Source organism: Hypanus sabinus, chromosome 3 (genome assembly GCF_030144855.1).
Source record: "Hypanus sabinus isolate sHypSab1 chromosome 3, sHypSab1.hap1, whole genome shotgun sequence".
NCBI classification, from domain to species: Eukaryota; Metazoa; Chordata; class Chondrichthyes; order Myliobatiformes; family Dasyatidae; genus Hypanus; species Hypanus sabinus.
Window position 1 is genome coordinate 127588055 of NC_082708.1, and position 19838 is coordinate 127607892.

At 42.0% G+C, this 19838-nt stretch overlaps 1 protein-coding gene across 1 annotated transcript in view; it reads left to right on the forward strand.

Moving 5' to 3' along the window:
* Positions 1–3889: 3889 nt before the first annotated feature.
* Positions 3890–19838, forward strand: part of fat4 (FAT atypical cadherin 4) — a 363920-nt gene continuing 347971 nt past the window's right edge. The window contains exons 1-2 of the mRNA XM_059965100.1: positions 3890–7220; positions 14173–17061. Of these exons, the coding sequence (XP_059821083.1) occupies positions 5010–7220; positions 14173–17061 (5100 nt within the window). The 5' untranslated portion in view covers positions 3890–5009. The remainder of the gene's footprint in view (positions 7221–14172; positions 17062–19838) is intronic.

A 19838-nucleotide genomic window follows, 5' to 3' on the forward strand; every position in this document is an offset into this window, starting at 1 on the left:
TTTCCAGACAAAATCCTTCATCTGGACTGAAAGATAGGGAGGAGGAAGCTAATGTCAAGAGATGAAGGGAAGAGTGGAACAAGACCCAATAAGTGGATGTAGGTGTAGAAATACATTAGAAAAGAATGAAAATAGAGACAAAGGCTAGGAGGTGATAGAAGGAAGAAGGGCTGCAGAAGGTGGAACCTGATAGGAAATGAAGATGGAGCATGGAACTAAATAAAGGAGGTGGGGTAGGCAAATGGAATGAATGAAGGGGAAGAGTGGGTGGTGGGGTGAATGTACAAGGAATGGATGGATCAAGAAGAGGGAAAATGGAAACAGTTCCTAAATTGCACAGCCAATTTGACCCAGTGACTCAGTAAAATTTTTCAGTTTTAAAATTAAAATTTATAGTCAGAGCTAGGTAATTAGAGACTACACTGTTGATGAATTTGGCATAGTATTATAACATCAGGACTTTTTTCTCCATGCTTTGCAAAAGCAAATTGTGTAAACTCATTGACAATTTGCAATGTGATAACCCTGTTCAACACCTACGACTTCTGATTCAACAAAGTATACTAAATTGTCAGCTCCAAGAAGATACCATCCAAAAAATGCATAAGATTTATTTCAGGTGAAATGCAAAACTTCCTGTGGAGGTTGAGGATGAAGGTGTGATAATAGGTGAAGTCCTCTTTTTTGATTATAGGTCAGGTGGGTGCAAAGAACTGGTTTGATGATAAAACCATTTGCCACCATTGCCATGGTATCCGTCCAGTGCCCTACAATTATTCCCAGAGGTTATTTGCTTCAGCTGTAATATAATGAGATGCATAGCTGTTATCTGCAAGAAAACACATGGCACACTGATAATAGAAAGCAGCAGTTCCCACAATGTTGTTGCTAAAGGGAACACGTCTGTCAACCAAGGGCAGTGCGAAACCCCGCAGAATACAAGGGTTGTGAGCAACTCTTCCCAAAGAGCACCTTTGTCACTGATGTTGGCTGCAGAGAAAACTACAGAGGTTTCAGAACAATTCAATTATGGGGAGAGAAGTGTATAGTGAGATTCCACTTGCCAAGCAGATGATGTTCTTTGCACATGCATGGATGAAGAAGATAATGAGGCAAATTACAAGCCTTGTCATAACGGTTGCTAACTTAAATTACTGCTATCTTACCCACCTTTCAACATACCAGGTCAAAACTCAATACAGGTACTTGATGTCACAGTTGTCATAGCAGACTGGTTTAGTGATCTGTTTGTATCCATGAACAGGTAAAGCCAATCTGCTACTGTCCCAGACTGGTCATGCATGCCCCTTCAAAACACAGGTGGAGACACAATTTGCCTAGCTCAGTCTTTATCTTCCATCTTTATTTGCAAAGATGCAACATAGAGACTGGGCTGGTCCAACAGTAGTGGTCCCAAGGTTGATGGGAAGGTTTGCCTCTGCAGGACCTATAAAGATAATCCTAAACACAAATGTTAGTGTGTAGACATAAACTTGTAGGAACGCTAATGTTGATCTTCATTATAAAGGCAGCAAAGTTTTAGTGTAACTTTATACTGTTCCGGTAACGCCATACATTCAGAAGCCACTTTATTAGGTACCTCTTGTACCTAGTAAAGAGGTCACTGAGCATATGTTTGTGGCCTCCTGCTTTTGCAGCTCAACCACTTCAAAATTTCACTTGTTGAGAGATGCTCTTCTGCGTATCACTATTGTAATGCGTGGTTGAGTTACTGTCACCTTCCTGACAGCTTGGACCAGTATAGTAATTCTGTGACCTCCCTTATTAACAAGACAGTTTTGCTCAAAGAACTGCTGCTCAAAGGATTAAAAAACATTTTTTCCCACATTATTTTCAGTTAACTCTAGGGACAGTCAAAGTCACTTTGATCATATTTCCTCCCCTTTCTGAAGTTTGGTCTGAACCTCTTGACTATGTCTTCATGCTTTTATGCACTGAGTTGCAGCCACATAATTGGCTGATTAGATATTTGGATTAAAGAGTAAGAGTACAGGACATATTGAATAAAGTGGCCATTGACTGTAAATAACTTCCCGATCTTCATAAGGATGTGCTTGCATTGGAGACAGTGCAGTGAGAATTCATTAGGATGACATACAATTATTTCAGACATAGTTAACTGAACATACATAGATTAATGTGAGCTGATCTTACTGAAACTTGTAAGATTTTGAGTGAGTTTAACAGAACAGATACTGAGAATTTTCCCCTGGTGGGGATATTGTGCGTAGATAGAATTTAGAATAAAAAGTTACAACTTTAGATGGCAATACGGAGGAATTCCTTCTCAAGACAAATACAACTCTCTGTAACTCTGTACCCCAGACAGTACTATGGATAGGATCACTGGATATACATAAGACAGAGACTGACATGTTGAAACACAAATGAATCAAGGGATACACCAGAGGGCAGGGAAGTAGTACTGAGCATGTGATTGGCTCCATGGTCTTGCTGAATGTTGAAACATGCTTGGAGGGCCAACTAACCTTTCCCAGCTTATGCCCTTAAAAATACCTGTTGAGATTTCCCGAAAACCGAGCAAAGTCACTCTCCATTACGTAAGATGGAAAGAGGTGTAAAGGACGGCATTCCCTTCTCTCCGTTTGTTCATTGCCACACTGTTCTCGAGATGAAGCCTTCCATCCCGGGACAACTGAGCTGTTCCCCTTTTTCAGAAAATAGAGGCTTCTCCCCTGTGGTTGATGGAGCCCTCACCTGCTCTTACCCCATTCACACCCAAACAGAACAGGGATAGAGTTCCCTGGTCCTTACCAATCACCTATCAGCCTACAATTTAGAAAATCATTCTCCAGTATTTCTACCAGATGCTATATGACCTGACCACCAGCTGTATCTTCCCCTCCTCACTCTTTTCAGCTTTGCACAGGAACCACTCTCTTTACGATTCCCTGATTCACTCATCCCACCCCCTTCCCTAGGCAGGTTCTGCAACACATCTTACAACTACACCTCCCTCCTCAGCACCATCCAAGGAACTAAACAGCCCTTCCAGATTCTCCTCTCCATTCCCCCAAACTGTTCTCAGCCCCCTCCACTGCCAAGGCTAAACACAAAACTTTAACCTTATTCCACTGTACAGTCTACAACCTGAAGGCATAAACATTACATTCTCCAATTTCAGGTAACTTGTTTCCCATGTGTCCTCTATTTTCACTTTTCACCTGATCTACTCAGTTCTTCCTCGTCCCCTCTTCCATCTGCCCATCACTCACACCCTCTTCCCACCCCACTTCCTTTGTTTGGTTCCATGCTCCACCTTCCTTTCCTAGCAGAATCGATCATCTGCAACCCTTTGTTGCCCCCGTCCATCATGTCCCAGCCTCTATTGCTATTTCCATGCTTCCCCCTCTCCTGTCACTCCTTGCATGGATCCAATTACCCCACCCACCCAATTCTCCCACCTCTGTCTAAGTCCAGCTGAAATGTATCCTACTGAAATGTTGACTTTCCACAATGTCTGACCTGACGAGTTCCTCAGTTTGTTTCTTTGTTCACTTGCAATGTTGGATTCTGCCTTTTGCACCTGAAAAGCATGGAGATACCTTTCGTTTCAAATTGCATATAAATATCAGCCACTTGTCAGGTACAGAATATATGTTATATATAAACATCAACTCCGATTGAACACTAGAGGACGCTGTTGTATCGCAAACGATGAATTCTTGCTTCATAATATTTGTCCCATGAGAGAAAGAAATACCGTTGCGAACTACTCAGTATATTTTTGGCAATATTGTACTATTAAAATTCGGAAAGTTGCTGGCGCTGCTGCTTTATAACACTTTAAATCTTTAACAGGATTAAAGTGGTTTGCAGTGGACAAAGGTCTGTGCTATGTAAAACATCGCCACAGTATCAAACTCTTATTGTAGAGTTTAACTTATTTTCTCTTGAATTTACGAAGTATATTTTGCGAAATTAAAATTGGTTGGTATATTAGTTTATTCTCTGATAAGTGGTAAAGAGGTGACAGCTGAAAACAAATCTGACTGGATGGCTGCAATGGGTCCAGCCAGGCTGGGGGTTTGCCATTCTTCGTTTGAAAAATGTCTAATATGTAACGGTCCGGTTCACATTCTCCATCTACTAGATTCAACACATTGAAGTTGATAGAGTAAAAAGGCACGAAATTTAAATTGGATATTGGTTCATTGTGTCAATTTTAAGTTTCGCTTTAAAAATGTCACCACCCCTTGTGAAGCACATCGCCTGCAACCATTGCTACAAAAACCAGAGCCGCAAATCCTTAAAGTTATTCCTGTACGGTTCCAATGCGCGGCCCCATTAACCACGCCCCCTTTCTTCCTATTTTCGACCCTCACCTTACATCACATGTTGGCTCAATCTACCTCCCTCCCGCGAGGGGTGGGGGGTGCGGGACCCGCTGCCACTCATTGTGACTGACGGCAGCATTGCCCGCAGGGGGACGAACACAATTTGGGAAGAGGGAGAGCGGAGGGATACGAGTACGAACCAATGGTCGGAACAGCAGCGGCAGATTGAGGGGCGGGCGGAGTCTTTCCTGTGCTGTGGAGTTAGGTTGTATTGGGAGAAAGTGGAAAAAAAATCAAGATCCCGGGAATGACCAAAGCGAGTCATGTCTTTATTGGTGCGGCAGCGAAAGCGGCAGTGTGCTGAAACTGTATCCGAATACTCTCTCCCGTAGCAATCTGCAAGTTGGGACATAACAGGGGGATCAAAGCTTTAAAAGTTGGAGTGTATCAGGCAAAAGTTTACAATTTTTTTATATGGAAACGCCAACAGCTGCTTCGAAAAACTTTCTGAAGAGAAGCGGTTGAAGAAACAAACTTTTTAACTTAAAATAAATCGTGAAGACGGTGCCGCTTACAAAGGTACTCTATCGGTAGCCGTTACTAGGATTTGCCCCTAGATTCGCTGAGATTTGATGCCTTTTGGAAGAGCTGTATCTTGCTGGAAAGGTGGTTTGAGAACACTCCTGTACCATGGTACCGTTAGGTAGAAGCTGTAATCTTCTCACCGTCTTGCTGGTGCTCCTGAGCTTTTGTTGGGATGCCGCGTCCAACCAACTCCGCCAAGTGTTTAAGATCGAGGAGGAGCTGCCGCCCGAGACCCTGGTGGGCACCATACACACCAAGCCGGACTTCACCTATCGCTTCAGCGAGAACCACGCGTTGTTCGCCATCAATGCCACCACAGGTGTCATCTGCACTACCGCGGTGATCGATCGCGAAAGCCTGCCCAGCGATGTGATCAATATCGTGGTGCTGTCCAGCCAGCCCACCTACCCCACCGAGGTCCGCATCATCGTGCTGGATGTCAACGACAACGCTCCGGTCTTCCCCGAGCCCAGCATCGTGGTGAGCTTCAGGGAGGACCCGAGCGGCGGGCGGCAGGTGATCCTGGACACGGCCACCGACGCGGACATCGGCACCAACGGGGTGGACCACCGCTCCTACCGCATCGTACAGGGCAACGAGGATGGGAAATTCCGCCTGGATATCACGGTCAACCCGAGCGGCGAAGGCGCCTTCATGCACCTGGTGTCGACCGGCGGGCTGGACAGGGAGACGGATCCTTTCTACCAGCTGCTGGTGGAGGTGGAGGACCGCGGGCAGCCCAAGAGATTCGGTTACTTGCAGGTCAATGTCACCGTGCAGGACACCAACGACAACTCGCCCAGCTTCTCGCAGGCTCACTACCAGGCCAGCGTTCACGAAAGCGTGCCCATCGGCTCCAGCGTGCTGCAGGTGACGGCCAGCGACCTGGATCAAGGGGCCAACGCCGACCTGGTGTTCTCGGTGGATGAGGGCAGCCCTTTCCACATGGAGCCGGCCACCGGCGTGCTGACCGTCAAGGAGCAGCTCGACTACGAGACCAAGAAGGAGTACTCGCTGGTGATCCGGGCCAGCGACGGCGGCAGCCCATCGCTTAGCGGCCGCACCGAGGCCACCGTCAAGCTGCTGGACGTGAACGACAACGACCCGCTGGTGAAGTTCCGCTACCTGCCGGCCAACTCGCGGTTCGCGGCGGTGGACGAGAACGCGCCCATCGGCACGGTGGTGGCGCTGCTGACGGTGAGCGACGCCGACTCGTCGGCCAACGGCAACATCTCGGTGTCGATCCTGGCCGGCAACGAGCAGCTGCACTTCTCGGTGCAGCGGTCGCCGGTGCCCGGCCTCAGCCTGATCAAGGTGGCCAGCACCCTGGACCGGGAGCGCATCCCGGCCTACAACCTGACCGTGTCGGTGTGCGACCACGGGCTGCCGCTCGCCCGCTCCTCGCTCGCCAGCCTGCTCATCTTCATCAACGACATCAACGACCACCCGCCCGTCTTCGAGCGGCCGCACTACCAGGTGCACGTGGCCGAGGACGTGCCGCTCGGGAGCTACATCGGCGGCTTGCGGGCCACCGACGGCGACTCCGGCCTCAACGCGCAGCTCCGCTACTCGGTGGTGTCCGGCAACCGGCTGGGCTGGTTCAACGTCAGCGAGGAGAGCGGCCTCATCACCAGCGCCGCCGCCCTCGACCGAGAGACGGCGGCCGAGCTGCGGCTCAACGTCAGCGCCCGCGACCAGGGCCTGCAGCCGCGCACCTCCTACGCCACCCTCAGCATCACCATCGGCGATGTCAACGACCAGGCGCCCACCTTCACCGAGCCCTCCTACGCCGCCGCCATCGCCGAGCACTCGCCGCCGGGGACGCCGCTGGTCGCCCTCACCGCCGTCGACAAGGATTTGGGCGCCAACGGCACCGTGCGCTACCTGCTGGTGCCCGACACCCCGCCCAGTTACCGGCAGCTCTTCCGCCTGGACCCGGTGTCCGGCCTCCTCACCTGCCTCGCCGAGCTGGACCGGGAGCAGCAGGCCGCCTATGTCCTGCTGGTGCAAGCCCGCGACAAGGGCGAGCCCCCGCTCTCCTCGGTGGCCCGGGTCAACATCACGCTGCTGGACATCAACGACAACAGCCCCACCTTCTACCCGCTGCAGTACTTCGCGAACATCAAGGAGAACGAGCCCCCCGGCGCCTACATCACCGCCGTGTCGGCCGCCGACCCCGACCTGGGCAGCAACGGGACGGTCAGCTACACCATCACGGCGGGAGACACCGCCAGGTTCCACATCAACCACCACACGGGCGTCATCTCCACCAGGATGTCACTGGACCGAGAGGAGAGGACAGCTTATCAGTTGCAGGTAGACGATTTGTAGCGCACTCGATTGCTTGTTATCACTTTAGCGTCATTCGCAAATCGGTAACTACAACAAAAGTTAGCGATTTAATAGTACACACTAGTGGAAGCGTGAGGAGGAGCTGAAATCCACCCAAACTGCTGTTAACAGACGTCCCAAATTTAAAAGCCTTGTTTCAGGGACATGCTGCCGCAGCTGTTGTTCCTCCCCCACTACTTTGGGAAGCGCTCCAAACACATTTTCAAGGTATGCTTTTTTTTTGAGCATGTGCAGATGACTTATTCATAATTTTCCATGGAGATTGGCCCTAATCAGTCATTGAAGTTTGTACTGTTCCTTAGAACTTGTGCCAGAAACTGCTTCAGTTAGAGATAAAATTGATTCAGTTGGAGATGAATGATCTTGGAAAATTAATGATGCCTTCTGTGTTAATATCGTTTTGAAGAAGCTGTAATGTCCCGGCTATTTTGCTGGTAATTTATTTTTAATCAGTGATCTTTTCATCTATCATTAATGTTCACAAGAACATTAATTCACAAGAAGTTGGATGGTTGGATCACTGATTTCCTCATACTTGTTGTAGAGAGGTGTCTTCCTTCCCTAAAGGATCACTGGTCCTGGCACTCTATGAGGAGTATATTAATGAGCCATAAAGACTGAGAGATAGAGCACAGAAACAGCCCCTTTAACTCCTCAAATCTGTGCTGATCATCAACCACCCATTACACTATCCCCTATTTTTCCTCCACATATTCTCATCAGCTCCCCCAGATTCTATTATTCATCTACACATGAAGGGCAACTTACAGCTGCCAATTAGCCTATCATGCGACCACATGCCTTTGGGGTGTGGGATTAATCTAGATCACCTGGATAAAACCCATGACGTTACAGGAAGCCCATGCTGAGGTCAGGACTGAATCGGTATTTGGTACTGTGTAGCAGTGGCTCTACTGGTTGTTCAACTGTGTCAGTCTAAATATTGTATACCCCGCCTAATGAATATAATATTCAATACAGTATACCCCTTCTTCAGTATCTCATCTACTTTGTGAGTCCACCTTCAGCCATCATTGAATTTCTATAATGATTGATATCTGCAACGTAATCTATGCTTGCCATTCCTTCCTCAGTGGTGACCCTGGATTACATGCTGTCTAATATTAAGCTACAACCTGTTTCCTTACCAGGGCTAATGCTGATAGCAGGTATCTTGTCAGGAAACATCTTACTGGATTATGACTTGCTTGAGTTTCCCACAGAGAGTGGAAAGTCTCCAAACAGCATCTTTCAAGTAGAATGACCATGATTGGGTGTTCAGAAATTTAAAGAATCTCATTGATACATTCTAAGCTTTTGATGGTTACTTAGTATTTGCTTCTCCTTGTCTATTCCCTCTTCCTTATTCCAGAATGTAATTCCATAAACAGTGATGGCCCTTTGGCATCTTATCCAAACGGGAGATTTTCTTGATTCAATTTTGAGCAATAATAGTCTGGATTTGAGATCTGTGAGGTGAGAATTTAACAATAGGAGTCCTCGAAGTAAGGACTCTGGAGAAGGCAGGAGATTGGGGCTGTGAAAGAAAATGGATCAGCTCTGATGAAATGATGGAGCAGATTTGATGGGCCAAATGGCTTAATTTTGCTCCTATATCTTATCATCTAAGTAAGGTTGCTGCCCTTGGGAACCTTTTAGGTGTGATGCTTTCCAGAAGGCAGATACTTAAGTGCTACCAAGCAGAAGGTCATTGTGGAACTGGAGAAAATGATCGAGAGTTTTGGGGGGAGTGGAATTTCAGAGATTTAAGATAGAGGAAGGTCAATTTAGGTTGTAGGGTATAAGGTTCCTATAATAAAGAGAAGCTTTATTGTAATATTTGAGATCAGCTTGTTTCCTGGGAGTACATTGGCTGCATACTTACTTTCCTTGCTGCCTTTACAACAGAATGTTAATTTGAAGTACTCACTCCTACATTGCAATTTATCCATGGACCTGACCCCACTCCACCTGGTTTTTGGGATGTAAGATTTAGATCAGTTTCCAATTGTGTTGCCTCAACTGTTTGCCGACTGAGAATAGTTAATTCAGCACAGGCAAGGGATCATAACTCAATAAGAAACAGCATACTGCACTTCTTGAAAGTCGCAGAGGGTGACGATAACTTTTTTTTTACGTATGAGAAAGTGAAATAGGACTGTGATTTATTTTCACACCATGCTGAATCCACATCAGGATCTAATTATGATATACCAGACTAATGTCCCTTCAACTTTACAAAGCAGTGTTTTTTTAAATATAAAGTCTTGCTCCACAGACCTGTTAAACAAGTTTTTTTATTATGTCAACCTTAACAGTTACAATTCGAGCTATTCCAATTGCAGTAATGTGTGACTAAATATTTATCTCCCGGAGATGACTGTCATTATACTGTGGCTGAGGAAAGATAGAAACATGATTGCTTGAAATCTAGTGAGCTTCTGATTCCAAAGGTGAAATGAAGCACTGTCTCACATGGAGACTGAAAGGATTTTTAAGACCTAGCTTTGTAGTTCCCAATAAGTAGGTAGCAATAATATTTGTGGAAAGCTAGCTCATGCTTATTAGATGAAGGCAATTTCATCAGTCAGAAAGAACTGCATGAAATGGTGAAGGAAATATAGTTCTGAGTTTTCAAGCTGCCAGTAAAAGTTAAAGTTAACTCAATATATTCAGCTTGAGGAATGATGATGACATAAATACAAAATATTAGGAAATTTGTGATTTAAGATTCTTGAACTCCATTGGCTATGAATTTTGAGACCAAATTTATTGAATCACTAAGTGATCAAAAATTGGTATAAAAAGAGTTCAATGGAGAAATAAGGAATATATTTATTAAAATGATTGTCAAATACAATTAAAATTAATGTATTTGGACATTCCATCTTCATATTGTGCAGTAAATTTCAAAACCTGTATTGCATTGTCCTTAAAATTTTCCAAAGGCAAGGAGATGAACTATTGATTCTCACTGAAAAAGTCAGTGAGCACACGGAGTATATTACCTATTGAATTGCTTAGAAAACTTGCCACCAAGTGAATAAAAATAAAACAATTTTCTTTGATTTTTTAAAAATTGTAATTAGTTATTCTTTGTCTTAACTTGTCTGGAACCTCTATTGTCACCATTTACTGGAATTGCATATTTGTGGTAGTTGTGGCCTTGAGCTCCTCAATCCATTGTATAATTATGCTTGATTGGATCGACATTTTCCTGTCTTGTTCAAATGTGAGAACTCGTGTAAATTGTAGTCACTGCAGTACTACTCATGATTCCATTGTTTAAATTATGTAGAGAATTTTTTTCCCCATTCAACGAAGTAATCATATTGCTTGTAGTTTAAAAAAAAGTATTCATATGGGTAAGAAATACCAGTAAGACAGGCAACCCCTGTGGAAAGAGAAATAGCTTTAATGTTTTGGTCCAGTACTCCTCATCAGAATGAGAGAAGAGAGGAGACAGGATAGTTGTAAGTTGCAGAGAGGGTGGATAGGAAGGAAGGGATGAATGGGTCAAAGGAAACCTCAGGATGACTGTGGTTCTAAGCTGTTGAATAGTTGTAATATATTGAATCTTGAAGTCAGCAAAATCATAGAAGATGAGATACTGTTTCTTAAGCTTACATTAGGTCTTATTGAAGCCATGCAGGAGGCTGAGTGGGAATATGATGCTCAACACGTACAAACAACCTGGATGAACTCAGCAGGTCGGACTGCGTCTTTCAACAGATGCTGCCCGACTGCTGAGTTCATCCAGCTTGTTTGTACATGTTGATTTGACCACAGTATGTGCAGTATACTTTGTGTTTACAACTGGAAGCTCAGGTGGATTGACAAAAGGTGCTCCGCAAAGTAATCATGCAAGCAATGCTTGTTGCTTTCTGGTACAGAGAAGACCACATCATGAGTGTTGAATACAAAACACCATATTTAGTATCAGTGCAAGAATCACTACTTCACATGGAAGGTTGGTTTAGTTTCCTAGATAGTGGAATGGAGATCAGGAAAAGTCACAAGGAGCACAATCCTTTCAGAATACTTTGCAGGTAGGAGAGGGTAAGGGGGTCTCATAGTGGAATCTCTTTGAAAGTAGCTAAAATTAAGGGTTCAGTGTGGAGTCTTGAATACAGGAGACCATGCTTTGTTCATGAGGAAACGGGGTGAGAACAGAGTTTCAGAAAATTGATGATGCATGGTCAAGAGCTCGAACAGCTCAGGTGGAAGGGAAGTCACAAATAAAGGAAAAGGAAGACTTCCCAGATGTACTTCAGTGGAGAAACTCATCATCAGACCTAATTTACAGAGACAGAAGCTTACATGGAGCTCTTTCAGGAGTGGAATAGGTGAAAGTATAGACAATATAGCTGTGGAAGTCTCTAATGGATATGTGTCGTTCTAGTCGAGACTAGGGAATTGGCAACAGTCAGTGTTGGAGGACATCAGAGGTACAAGGAAGGAAGTAGGAGGAGTCTGGACTGGCAAGAAAGTCAAGGATGGTGAAATAAGTTCAGTAGTATAATGATTTGCCCAAAATGCTTTTATTTTGGATCTTGAGCAGGTTTAGAAATGGGTTGTACGGGATTATGTAACTGGAGGCTTTAGATGGAAGAACTCCCACAGAAATGAAGTCTGTAACTAGCAAGAAGGACAATAATCTGATATTCAGTGATAGGGCTATTGTCTAGAGCTACATGCATCTGAAACTTTTAGGTTTTCAAATACTTTATAAGAAGACCTTTAAAGTACATAGTTTTCCCCTTCCACTCTTACTTTGTGTATTTCTTTGCATTTCTTTTATTTAAACCATAGTTCTGATCAATGTAGTTGGAATATAAATATTTTCATCTTCTGGAGTTCCAAAAGTTACATGGATTTACAGAACGGGAAAATATGCTTGACAGGGTATGAAATACACATAAAAAAGAGATAGGCACAATTAAAGTAGATATGGTATGGGAGAAAGAGTTTTATGCTTATAAATCCCCTTCAAGCTTGTCAGAATTACAGCTTTGTGCATCAGTCCATATCAAATATATTCCAATGTTCTCCTAGCTGTGTTCTTGTCTTGCAACCTCCATAATTCAGCTACCTCCATCGTAACCCACTTCCTTTAAGTTAAAACTTTTCAACCAACCTATTATTTACCTCAGCTAGTATTTCTTCCTTTGGACCCATGCCAGTTTTGCTTCATAATTATTCTGTGAAGGGTAACCTTACTGAAAATTTTGTGTAAATATAGGTGATGTTGTTATGGCAGTAAAGTGACAAAATAAGATGTGATACTTTTTATTTGGATACAATATTCCTTTCAATTATTTTGCTTTGCTTCTCAAAGTTTAGAAGGAAGCTGTGTGATTTGAAATAGGATTCTTCAACAACAAATCAAACACAAAATCATAAAGGGAAAATCTTATATCAAACAAAATTATTGAGTAGATGGAAATCTCTTTCTAGATTATCTCATGAGGTTATTTTTTCCTCACACGGAGAAGCTAGAGTAAGAGGAAAATAAACACTTTGTGAATGGAGAATGATCATCAATTAAAAAATAATCCTTGAAAAACTCAGTGGACTAGACCTTTGGTACCTGAGCTCAGATTAAAATTAGATTGATGATACTCTTAACACTTCCACAGTAAAAAGATCAAGACCTGGAGTGTTGATCTATTCCCTAGCCATCTGGCCAAGTGTACTGTAATTAAGTTTGAATACGATTGATAGGAGTCATTAAATACCTGCATAAAACTTTATGTTGCCTCTCCTGTAATTAATAGGGATGAAAATCCTCTCGAAGTTCAAAGTAAATTTATTATCAAAGTATGTATATGTAATGATCTACTACCCTGAGATTCATTTTCTTGCTGTCATTCACAGAAAAAAGTAATACAATAGATTCAATGAATAACTGCACACAAAGACAGGCAACCAATGTGCAAAAGACAAACTGTGCAAATACAAAAAAAATTGACAATGAGTACACAAGTTTCAGAGTCCTTGAAAGTGAGTCTATAGGCTGTGGAATCAGTTTATTGTTGAGATGAGTGAAATTATCTGTGCCAGTTCAGGAGTCTGAGGGTTGAAGGATAATTACTGTTCCTGAACCTGGTGGTGGGGAAGCTAAAGCTCCTGTACCTCCTTCCTGATTGCAGCATGACCTGGATGGTGGGAGAGGGGAGGGGATGCTGCTTTCTTGTGGCAGTGCTCCTTAGAAGAGAGGGTTTTCCCTGTGATGAACTAGCTGATTCTATTACTTTTTGTTAGCTTTTCCATTTTTGGACATTGATGTTTTCATACCAGGCCGTCTAATTAAGGGTTGTATAAAATGCTTAATATACTGTACGTGGACCTAAGCCATACAATTATTTCTAATTTGGGACTTCCTAGTCATGTCATTTATTCAAGCTCTGATTAGTATGAAGACTGAAACATTGATGTTGTGGGAATTTATTTTGTCAAGCATAATGTTGGAAGGCAAATAAAGAAACATTTTCTCAGCATTTTGCTGTGCCATATCTCACTAGAGATTCTAATACTTAGTGTATGAAATGGAAAGTGTTCCAAGACCATACTTTGATCTTAGTGGGAATGTGGTGAGAGTGTGGAGAGGGGGTATGTGGAGTCTAAGCAAGCTTAGTTCAATGCATTTGGGGTATTCAGGAAATCCTGCTGGAAAATAATTGAGTATGTTAAATAATTGTTCAGATAAATTAATTTCCAAATTTCTGTTTTCAGCTTAGCTGAAATTCTAATTGAACAAAAATTGAAAGCAAAGAGTGTTCTGGGTTTTATTGTTATGGCAAATTTATTCATATTATATATTCATATTATCCTTTGTTCTTTTGATAACAAAACGCTAAAGGCTTTTCTCTTCAAACTATCATCTAATGTTTTATCATATGATTTTTGATTCTAGGTAGTTGCTACAGATGGTGGAAATCTCCGCTCACAGAAGCTAGCTATTGTAACCATAACGGTTATTGACACGCAGGATACACCTCCTTCGTTCAGCCAGAGCAGCTACAGTTTTGTTATTTTTGAGAACATTGCTATTGGTTCCCTTGTTGGCACAGTATCTGCATCTACACTTGATCTTAATACCAACATCACTTACCTCATCACCTCAGGAGACCAGAAGGGCATGTTTACCATTGGTGGATCAACGGGTCAAATTAATACTGCCAGTACAATAGACAGAGAAGAAATGGCATTTTATCAATTAAAAGTTGTGGCAAGTGGTGGTACAGTAACTGGAGAGACTTTAGTTAACATTACAATCAAGGATCTGAATGACAATTCTCCACATTTCCCTCATGTGGTTGAAAGTATTAATGCAGTTGAAAATTGGGGTTTGGGGCATACAATTTTTCAAGCTAAAGTTAAAGATCCTGATGAAGGCATCAATGGCATGGTTTCGTACTCCTTGCGACAGAATCGCAAAGGTCTCTTCCACATTGATGAGAAAACTGGAATAGTAACTTTGAATGGACCTCTTGACATAAATGCAGGCTCATACCAGGTGGAAGTAGTAGCTTCTGATATGGGTATTCCCCAGCGTTCATCGAGTTTAATTTTGACTATCTACGTGCATGATGTGAATGATAACCCGCCTGTTTTTGACCAGCTTTCATATGAAATCACTATTTCCGAAGCCGAACCTGTGAATTCTCGGTTCTTTAAGGTCCTCGCCTCTGACATGGATTCAGGAGTAAATGGAGAAATCACCTATGACATTATAGATGGAAACAAGGAGAAACGGTTTGGTATTTTTCCTGATGGGCAAATATACATTAAGGCTGAATTGGATCGTGAAACTCAGAGCCATTATATCTTGATGGTTGTTGCTGCTGACAGAGCAGTAGAGCCTCTAAGTGCAACTGTGAATGTGACCATAATACTGGAAGATGTAAATGACAACAGACCTTTATTTAACAGCACAAATTATGTATTTCATTTTGAAGAAGAGCAGAAAGCTGGTTCAACTGTTGGATACATCAATGCTGTGGACAAAGACTTTGGATTTAATGGTGATGTGAAATATGCATTTGAAACAGCTCAGCTTGATTTTGAGCTGAATGAAATCACTGGAAAATTAACCAGTAGACATCAGTTTGACAGGGAAGCTTTAGTGAGGCAAAGAGGGGCTGCAGTATTTAGCCTTACAGTAACTGCATCAGACCAAGGATTGCCAAAGGTCCTCCAAGATCATGCTACTGTCCAAGTATACATCACGGATACAAATGATAATGCACCTAGGTTCACTAAGGACCTATATCTGGCTACAATATCAGAATCAGCAGGAAACTTGACACAAGTAGTCCGTGTGAGTGCTTCAGATGTTGATGAGGGAAATAATGCTTTGGTACGTTACTATATAATTGAGGGAAATGAAGAAGATCAATTTATGATTCAAAGTACCACAGGACAGGTGACTTTGATAGGAAAACTGGACCATGAAGCTACAGTTTCCTATTCCTTGACTTTGCTTGCAGTTGACTTAGGGAGTGATCCTTTGAGTTCCACATGCACCTTAATCATCAATGTGCTAGATGAAAATGACAACACTCCTTCATTTCCGCAAGCTGTGATGCACGTCGATGCATTGGAAAATATGAGAGTTGGAGAGCTTGTTGAATCTGCTACTGCCACTGATTCAGATTCTGGGGACAACGCTGACATTCATTACAGCATTACAGGAAGTAACAATCATGGAACATTTAGCATCAGTCATAATACAGGTAGTATTTTCCTTGCAAAGAAAATGGACTTTGAAACCCAATCTGTATACCATTTGAACATAACAGCTAAAGATAAAGGAAGACCCCCAAGGTCTTCAACAATGTCAGTAGTGATTCATGTTAGAGACTTCAATGATAATGCACCTAGTTTTCCCCCTGGAGATATTTTTAAATCTATTGTAGAAAACATTCCTATTGGTACATCTATATTGACTGTAGCTGCCCATGATCCTGATGCTGATATTAATGGAGAGTTACATTATTGTATAGCCCAGCAAGTACCAAGAGGAAACCATTTTGTGATTGGTGCTTCAGATGGGATATTGCGGACAAATGCGGAGATTGACCGTGAATTTTCCAATCTGTTTGAACTTACTGTTAAAGCCATTGATCAGGCAGTTCCAGTTGATTTCAGGCGTTTTGCTCTAAAGAATATAACCATCTTAGTAACAGATCAGAACGATAATGCCCCAGTGTTTCTATCTCAGAATGCTCTGATTGCGGACAGTGCTCTGATGATGGGCTCTATTCTCACAACCATCAGGGCTATTGATCTAGATGAAGGAATAAATGGAGAAGTTGAGTATGAACTGGTTAGTGGAGACAGTGACACATTTATGATGGATCGATATAGTGGTGATATCAGAGTAGTAACACCTTTAGTTCCTTCTAGACTCACCTATCAACTTGTTGTGTCAGCTGTAGACTTTGGGCGAGAGAGACGATCAACCAGTTCAGAGGTGACTGTTATTCTACAGGGCACTGATGGACCTGTCTTTACCCAGCCAAAATATATCACTGCTTTACGCGAAGGAGAGCCTGTGGGTACCAGTGTGATCTCTTTAAAGGCATCCAGTCCAAGAGGCTCTTCAGCAATACTGGAGTACTACATAGTTTCAGTTCGTTGTGGTGGAAAATCTGTCGGACGCCTTTTCACAATAGGACAACAAAGTGGAATCATCCGAACAGCTGCTGTGCTAGATCGAGAGCAAGGACCAAATCTTTATCTTGTGGATGTCTACGCGGTTGAAAAATCATCTAATCTGCCCAGGACACAAAAAGCAGAGGTAAGTGAGATATTATTTTAATGATAACAATGCTTTGTATTTGCTTGCTTTCATAAAATAGGTTTTGTAACAGGTCAAAATAGATTAATAGATACAATTTTTAACCATCATGGCTGAGGAAGCATTTTTGTTAATTTAAAAGCATATTGTAGGTATGCACTTTCTAATAACTGGGAGGACAGACTGACCAGTATTTATGTAAGAGACATTTACATTTCATGCTTATTGTAGTGTAAGCTTTGAAATTAATTCACGATTTTGCTGTTACTTTTTGAGAAAATTAAGATTTTAAAACTAATCAATAATTGCAATACCAATGAAATGTTCATTTACAGAGCTCTCATTTTCTATGATTGTGCATCTGCAGACTGTGCTGCAAATAATTCAACAAAAGTGCAGATTTTGTTTGACAGTAAATCTTTCCACTTATATCAAGTTTACATCTTTTTCAACTAGTCCTTTATACGTAAATGCAAAATATTTGTAAATTACGAATTGATTTTATAAACTGAAAATCAGTGGTCTAAATAGCTGTTGTGGGAATGTCAACAGACGGTTGCAGTGGACAAATGCTGAAACTGACCATGAACATGGATCTGATGTTAACCTGTGAGTCAGTTTAGCCTTAGAACCCACAAAGGGCAAAGCAACAAGTGAATCATCGTTGTGATATGTATTACTTCCACTGATCACTGTTGTATATTCTGTTTTCACCACAGAGTAAGAAAAATAGGAAACATTTTATTTTAAATGCAATTTAACAAAACAGAAGTACATGTATGTAAAGACCATGTGAAAGCAAAAATGATTACCAACATTGCATAAATTGTTGATCACATTGATTACATCTTGGTTATAAATGCTGGAAATCCTTTTCAAACAATGGAAAAACTGGAACATTGAATATACTGTCAAAGATGAGACAGTGACCTTGCTTGGTAGCTTTTTCCCTAAGCCTGTTGTATGGCATGCATCCTGCTTAATAATAGTACATGTTCCTCTGCTTTGAAATCTTAAAATATAGACATCTCTTTAATTTAAATGTATTAGTTGGTTGTTTTTGTGTGTCTGAATAATATGACACCACTTAGTAAAACCAAAAGAAGTGTTTGTGAAGTTAAGAGAAAACAATAGTGTGAAATATGCAATGGTTTACACTAATGAAATGTCCACTGTTATACAAGTGACACAATGCAGAGAAACACATTTCTACTGATGGAGAACAAAAAATGAAGCAAGGCCAATCATACCAGAATTTTGACAGGAAAAGCATTGTTGTTTCATAGTTAATTTGTGTTTTTAAGTAGAATATACTGGAGAATGGAAATCACGTTTGACTGCTAGTTCTATTGTATGAGACTGCATTACAATTACTGTTTTCTCCTGTGTGTTGTTGTCACATTGTATAACAGAAGTAACTTGCAACATAATTTATTGAAGATTAATTGAACATTTAATAGTACAATGTTTTAGTACAATGTTTTGGTACAATATCATGATTATATTTGTAACGCAATGAAGAGTTGTAGGATCTTTCTGCTCTGCAGTGTAAAACTGTAATGTGTTTTCTTTCAAGAAGTACTTCATTCATAAAGACATTCATAGCTATAAGTTACAGAGGCCCTTCGTTAGTCGGAGTCAGCCATGGATATTGCATCCTAGCTGTCTACGTGATATGCAAGTTTCGGCTGTATGACTGGAGAGCAAGCTGTGGCTCATGCAGCAGGCTCCCCCTCTTCATGCAGTTGGTGAATCCAAAGGAATGCCAGACCTGATACAGTTTGGCACCAGTAGTATCGGAGGAGTTGCCAGTCAGCTTTGGACTCAACGTAGGACAGCCTTTGGGATTCCATCTCCAGATTTTTCTTGGGGTTTATTCCAAAAACCTTTCACATGAGTGGGTATAGCTACAGGGCAGCGGAGGTTTGAGATCAGGGTTCTTCTAGATGAGCTGGCAACCATAGCTGACGAGCCCCATCTGCCCAAAACATGGTTTTAAGGCACCAGTAGCCTGCCTTTGCCCCGACTGTCAGTAGAAACGATTCTGCCAGGCTTAGTAACTAAGCCACAAGTGAAGGCCAAAAGATGAAAATGGCTGTTGGAGGCTATTAGAGATGCATGCCATTGGGAGCATTTAATAATTAGTGGGAACTTATTCCCACTACCTCCCCCAACTTTGACAACCTTACAGAAGCTATATCTTAGTGGGTTTAGAATTTCGAGTAATATTTTAAACCATAACTGAATTTTACATGCAGGATCCATATACCATTAAAGTGAGGTTATGTTTGTAAGTAATACTGTAAAGGATATGTGATGTGACCCATTCCTTAGTATATAGTGGGACTCATTTAACATTGTGTAGTGACCTTTGTAATGAGCAGATTTTCACATACATTTCAATTAATTATGCACAAATGTCACAAATAATATTTTGTCATGTGAAGAGATATAAATAATCAATAATGGGTACACAGTATTTAATTTGAAATACCAGTGTAACTTTTCTGAATATAAAATTCACTCACCTAGCCAATTCATCACCCAGGTTATCCTTATACCTTTTTTTCACCATTTTGCCCATATCCCTCCCCCATCATCATGTTCTTCAGCTGTTCCTGAGGTGAATTATGTAGTCATGAGAAAGAACTTCATCATTGGTGTTAAAATTTTTACAGTGCTTCAGTGGAGTCACAACACTAGGTCACAAGAGGATTTATAAATAATGGGACTAAGGCATGAGTAGCTGTAAGTTATAATGGCATAAAATTAGCTAT